Source organism: Alosa alosa, chromosome 11 (genome assembly GCF_017589495.1).
Source record: "Alosa alosa isolate M-15738 ecotype Scorff River chromosome 11, AALO_Geno_1.1, whole genome shotgun sequence".
Classification (NCBI taxonomy): Eukaryota; Metazoa; Chordata; class Actinopteri; order Clupeiformes; family Clupeidae; genus Alosa; species Alosa alosa.
In genome coordinates, this window is record NC_063199.1 from 22,748,339 (window position 1) to 22,755,107 (window position 6,769).

The window sequence follows — 6,769 nt, forward strand, 5'->3', positions numbered from 1 at the left end:
GTTCAATACTTTTTCCCTGTGTTATTCCACTTCATTACACGACTACTTATGGAGTTGTTTGGATTTTTTATGTGTGGATTACCTAAGTTATTGCTAATGCCTGGTGAAAATGTTGTGCCCCCCGTATTCCACTTTTCAAATGCCCTCTCCTCCATTGGGGCCCTATATTTCCCACTTTCCCCAAGTCGCCCTTTAATGTGCTGAACCTTCTGCTCGTTTCCAAATCTAAAAAAACTCTCTGCAACTCAACATTGGCCTGCCTGCCTCAGCTGCCTGTGAGAGGCATTTCAGTTGTGCTGGATTACTGTTCACTGCAAAGCGATCAAGGATGAGTGCAACTAACTTTGAAAATCAACTACTGCTCAAACTTAAAGGAGAACTCTTTCACATTTTTTCACAAAGATCTCCATTGCTCAACATCACTGAGTACTGTCGGTATGAACAAAACTGAAACAATCGGTTTTACCTAGCTCGAAGTTGCTCCAGCTACAGCCTACACACTGGGGAGCATGAACATTGCTGCCTTAGCTGCTGGCTGCAGCAACTTGAGCTAAGACCAAAGTCCTTTTAGGCAAGTCCCTCCACTCGGCAGGCCATATTGCAACGCTTTTTGGGCACTTATCGTGCATCTATTTCAGCAGAAATGCGTGTGCGTAAGGCTTCACGACACCAATCTTGCTCCAGCGGCAAGATCACAACAGATGATTGGCACGATGTCTTCACAGCACACCACATGATTGGCTCAATGTATTTTTTACAACACACCACATGATTGGCTCAATGTATTCACATGTCGACGTTTTTGCCGTGGAAGGGTTGTGATATGTGTAGACAACTGCCATATTGGCGTTACAAACTAACCCCATGCATTACTATGGAGGATTTTTTGAGTGCTATATCTCCTCATTAGAAAGTCTCTGGTAAAACTGGTTGTTCTGGTACCCCCAAAAAAAAAAGTAACTAAGTAACTTTTACTTAAAGTACATTTTAAATGAACTACTTTTTACTTTTACTTGAGTACAGTTTCAGATCGGTATTTTAACTTGTACTTGAGTAATATTTAATCAAAGTATTGGTACTTTTACTTGAGTACAATATTTTCATACTTTTTCCACCTCTGGATATGGTATATGTAATATAAACAAACCAACACATGTAACAGATCTGATATCACATTATTCCTGATCAAGCCCATTATTCCTGATCAAGACCATAAATCTGAAAAATTTGCCATTTCCCATAATAACTATTTAAGTAATGTTATTTGTTTTCACTGCATTTACATGACTGTTGTTTTACATATAAAGATGTAAAAACTTTGAGATAAAGTAGGCCTACATACGTACTCATCACACACACTCAGAAGCATTCCCTGGCTCTGCTGCTAATTTGTTGGAATGTGGTTCAGGGCTGATTTATCAGAGACAGGTCTGGAGATGAGGAAACACACCTGCTCAGTGACGAGGAGAGACGAGGAGGGGGTGGGGGAGGAGAACCCAAAACGATGGCATCTCTCTCTCTCTCACTCACCCTTTTTCTTTTATTCCCTTCCTCTCTCTCTTGCCCTTGTGTTTTTTCACACAAATGGTGAATCTACAGTAGACAAAGGTCCATAGCCAACTGACATTACAATGATTTTGTTTTTGTTTACATACTTTTGATTACCTGCTGATGTGCTTATTGTATGTTACGAGTACTTGATATGGGGTTTATACTCTCTTTCTTTCTCTCTCTCTCTCTCTGTATCTCTCCTCATTCCCCATCCATCTCTCTCTCTCTCACTCACCCTTTTTCTTTTATTCCCTTCCTCTCTCTCTTGCCCTTGTGTTTTTTCACACAAATGGTGAATCTACAGTAGACAAAGGTCCGTAGCCAACTGACATTACAATGATTTTGTTTTTGTTTACATACTTTTGATTACCTGCTGATGTGCTTATTGTATGTTACGAGTACTTGATATGGGGTTTATACTCTCTTTCTTTCTCTCTCTCTCTCTCTGTATCTCTCCTCATTCCCCATCCTTTCTCTCTCTCTCTCCTCTCTCTCTCTGTATCTTTCCTCATTCTCCATCCTTTCTCTCTCTCTCTCTCTCTCTCTCTCTCTCTCTCTCTCTCTCTCTCTCTCTCTCTCTCTCTCTCTCTCTGTCATGTCTCTCACCCCAGCCCCCCAGCTCTTTTCTTGCTTTCTCTTGTTAAGGCAAACACATCCTCATTGTTAACGTGACCCTTAGACAGATGCATATTTGTATGGGACAGTGTGTGTGTGTGTGTGTGTGTGTGTGTGTGTGTGTGTGTGTGTGTGTGTGTGTGTGTGTGTGTGTGAGAGAGAGAGAGGGAGTTTTGCCACTGCGACTACTGACTACTGTGTGTGTATCAGTGTGTGTGTGTGTGTGTGTGTGTGTGTGGTGTGTGTGTGGTGTGTGTGTGTGTGTGTGTGTGTGTGTGGTGTGTGTGTGTGTGTGTGTGTGTGTGTGTGTGTGTGTGTGTGTGGGCATGTGGGTCTCTGTTGATATACAAGCTGATACAATGAGGTGATTGTGACGGATCAGACTATCACATCTATATATCAATCACTCACTGTACACATTTTCTCCTACTCCAATAGCTAGTAGCCTAAAGTATACGGCATCTGAGTGGCCCCTGGTTTATGTGGATGGGTCAGCTAATGAAAAATATCGTAACAGACGTGAGGGATCCATCTTTAAGATTAAAACCAACGGATTATTGGGAAGGATATAAGAAAAGAAAATACTTTACTGTGGTGAAGGAAATTTGTCTAGCACCTAATACAGTATTAATATAATATTAGTATCTGCTGTAATGTTTATGTGCAAGCAGTTGCATAGGTTACCTCTCCTGGAAAAGAAAAAGGGGGCAATAGATTGTTAGTGAAGTTAAAGAGTAGTAAGAGTAAGTAAATGTATGGTCCACAGGAATAACTAAAGAGTATATAGCATTGAGGTAGTACTGCCTGAGGAATAGATAAGACTAATTCACTCTGACAATATTGTCACTTTACAATAATGTCATTGTCAAGTTGCAACACTGAAAGCACATACACACAGGAAAGGGGTAACCAAACACTTGCAGCACACACACTACCCATGCACACACACAGCAGAATGAGTTTGTCAGCTCGGCTCACATGTGTAGAGAGGCACATATATTGGATATACACACACACAGCTAAATGAAGTGTAAGGCCCTGGCCAGATGTGCCATTGTTCGCGCAGCCTCTCGCCCTGTCCACACAGCTCTGTGTCCTACGCAACAATCCCCACACTGTGGACCGGAGAACAGAGGCGTTGTTCCCGGGCCGCCCGCACGCTCCACCGCCTGCACGCCCGCCCGCACACAGAGAGAGGGATAGAGAGGCCGATAGGGAGGAGGAGAGAGAGAGGGGGGGAGATAAAGAGAGGGAGAGAGAGAGAGATAGTCCAGCTGTAAGGGACAAGACAACAAAACAGCATCTCATATACTGGACGGGGTGAGGGGTCTTTGGGAGGAGGGGTCACACAGTGGTATTGTTCATGGTGGGGGGATCGGGTGTGTATGTGTGTGTGTAGGGGGGGGGGGGGGGGTGCTGTAGGTAGGGAGGGGGCTGATGTGAGCTGGCCCAGGGAGGGGGCACTGGGGTGGGTTTGTTGGGTGGCGTGGGTAGCTACTGGGCCAGCTGGAGAAATGGATCAGTTCTTATCTTCTCCCTAGCTGTGATAACCACAGCAGGAAACAGTCCTTTTATTTATGAGAGCGACTAAGGAAATAAGGCACCACAACACACTACATTTGTGGATTTTTATTTAGAAAAGGACTATTACACCTACATAAAACAAAAGATTACACACACACACAGAGAGAGACATACACACACACACACACACACACTATTCCAAAGTTGATGTATGCAGAAGTGAAAAAAAAAAACAAGTTGAAGTTTTACACGTATCCTCACATTGTTGTGCAATAAACTCCACATTAAGCTTCATGGTTAGAATTTGATTAATCTAGATAGATAGGTATCTATCTATCTATCTATCTAGATTAATCAAATTCTAACCATGAAGCTTAATGTGGAGTTTATTGCACAACAATGTGAGGATATGTGTAAAACTTTTTTTTTTCACTTCTGCATACATCAACTTTGGAATGGTGTGGCTGTGTGTGGGTGTATGTGTGTGTGTCTCTCTCTCTCTCTGAGTGTGTGTGAAACTACAGGCCTGCTTGTGATAAAGTTGTCCCTGTCATCCTATCACTGCCATTAAATCTGGCCCCTTTTTTCAAACTTAGGCACACAAATAGGCACACAAATCTTGAAATTGAAAACACCTGTCTGTGCTGTCAGTAGCCCCTGTCCACTCCTCTCACGACTTTAACGCGCCCCCTCTCACACACATGTCCCCGCGCTGGCCTCGCCCGAGGAGGAACTGTAAGCTCCGTCAGAGGGAGGGAGAGCGAACACAGCCACCGCACGGAATGTGACGCAAAAGTTACTCCAGTCCTGCGCTGTGCGTCTGAAAAAAACTGCGCGATTAATTGTAGCGTAACGAAACATTAAACGGGATTATTATCGGGATTAACAGAGAGAGAGAGGGTGAGAGTAATTTTGCAGGTGGTCAGAGAGTTTTCCTCGGGGCGATGAACGGTCATTTACAGGCACTTCGGGTTAATAGAAGACAACCTGAAGAAACCTGCCAGGTTTCATAGCCAGCGCGCTCTCCAGTCAGTTGGAGAGAGATCGCCTCACTTTTTAAGTCGCTGAATTCGGACTAATATACACAGAGTTGTTCGTTTACCGGTAGTTTAGGTCCCTCTAGTTGCGGGCTGGATTTGTATGTCAATAATTTGGAGCTACGCGCCGGGATGAACCTGTGATATTCTGGCGATCCCCGCGGCTGCGTCGGTCAGGGGGGTGTCGTTGATGGAGGTTTTAAGTGGGACCTGCTAGGATGGACGTGGTTGATGAAACGGAAGCCTTGCAGAGATTCTTCGAAGGTAAGATCTTTATCACCATTAAAGTTGCTGCCTGGTATTGCTGGCTTTATCGTAAACTACAATTGCCACGTTTTTTCCCTCCTGTAATGAGTGTTCCTCCTTTTTGAGTTGAAATTGGTTGAATCCTTTGTCATTTCACATATTATTTATTAAATTGTGTGAAAACAGCGACATGATTAACATATTAAATATCTAGTTACAATCAACTAATTATTAAAGATCAATGTTATTCTTAAATGATTATTTTAGTTGTCATGTTTCTTTCTTTGTTTTTTCTCACTATGTGTGTGTTGACGAGGTTTTTGATGGGTATGTGTTGTGTTTGTCTGAGCTGATGGGATGTCAGGTCATAGAGTGTGTGACAGACAGAGAGATGGATGAGAAGAGAGGGCTGAGGAGGGGGGAGGAGGTTCACTCTGACTCACTGGGGATTTTGGGGAGCGCTTTCTCTCTGTCTCTCTGTGTTCTCTCTCTCTCCCTCTCTCTCTCTCTGTTCTCTCTCCCTCTCTCTCTCTCCTCCACTCCCCCCTTCTGTCACCCTCGTTGAAATGAGGCAGATGATGTTCTCCAGAAGCTTCTCCTGAGGGGCACACAGAATCATGGGAAAAAAAGTTGGGAGAGTTGGGAAAGTGTGGGCAGGGGCTGAGAGGTAAGAGGTATGGGATGGGCTGGGATGTTTTGGGAAAAAGAGGGAAGAGAGAAGAGGGGAGCGAGTGCAGAGAGAAGGGAGAGAGAGAGAGAGAGGGGGGTGAGCAAAGGAATGTGGGCACTTTAAGATAAATTGTGTGTCCTGTGAAGAGTAGGGAGAGGGTGAAGACAAGAAAAAAGACAAAAAAGAGAGAATGCAGAAGAGAAACATTAGGAGGACAGAAGAAGAGCAAAGAAGAAGAGGATGTAGAAGAGTGTGATTGCAGTCATGAGATAAGATAAACAACATATTTACTCACTACACTGAACTCAGTGTTGGTCTAAAACACACTTTAAGTGCCGATGTGTCACTGCAAACAAAGTTCATGACGACCTGATCACGGTGACAAAAAGACAAGTGGAACTGGATGCGTAGAGCTAAAAAGCATCGAAGACCCTCAGAAAACGCTGATAATCATCTCATCGATGTAGCTTGACCTTTATTGTTGTGCTGGTGGTCATGGATACCAGATCTTTCTGTGTGTGTGTGTGTTGTGTGTGTGTGTGTGTGTGTGTGTGTGTGTGTGTGTGTGTGTGTGTGTGTGTGTGTGTGTGTGTGTGCACTTGCTTGGCATTGGAGTGTGCACATCTGGTAAATTTCATAAGTCATGTAGATAAACCCTTGGAACACTCCTAAACATGCTCTTCTGTTGGGTTTTGCTCCACCTCATCATGTTTCTTTCGCTGAGTTCATCATTTTGCATGAAGTGGTTCACACGTCGTCCTCTACGCCCCACAACCCAGTAAAACGGCAGTGCTGCCGTACTCTAGCAGGATCCAAATGCTGTTTCCCTTGATGACCCATTGTCTAGTGTGTCCCATACATCCCTGCTGACTGAACTGTACTTTCTCTCTTCGAGGGCGTGGAGAAATGTCTTGATAACTGGCTGTTAGGGATAGGTGTTGGTATCATGATAGAGATAGGAGATGAAGTTTGTCATTGGGATGCTTTACAATTACAGTGTTTATGACATGATTGGATACACCTGATTTTTGTTGGCTAAAATTATTACATCATATTAAGGGTCTTTGATGTCTTAATGTCTTTAACATAATTTCTCTACTTTTCAAAGTCCTCTCTCTCTCTCGCT

The 6,769-nt window shown here is 43.7% G+C and overlaps 1 protein-coding gene across 1 annotated transcript in view; it reads left to right on the plus strand.

Annotated features, from left to right (window-relative positions):
- Positions 1-4,429: 4,429 nt before the first annotated feature.
- The window catches only part of myrf (myelin regulatory factor), a 39,997-nt gene continuing 37,657 nt past the window's right edge, over positions 4,430-6,769 (plus strand). Inside the window, 1 exon segment of the mRNA XM_048258101.1 lies at positions 4,430-4,991. Coding sequence (XP_048114058.1) covers positions 4,946-4,991 — 46 coding nt within the window. The 5' untranslated portion in view covers positions 4,430-4,945.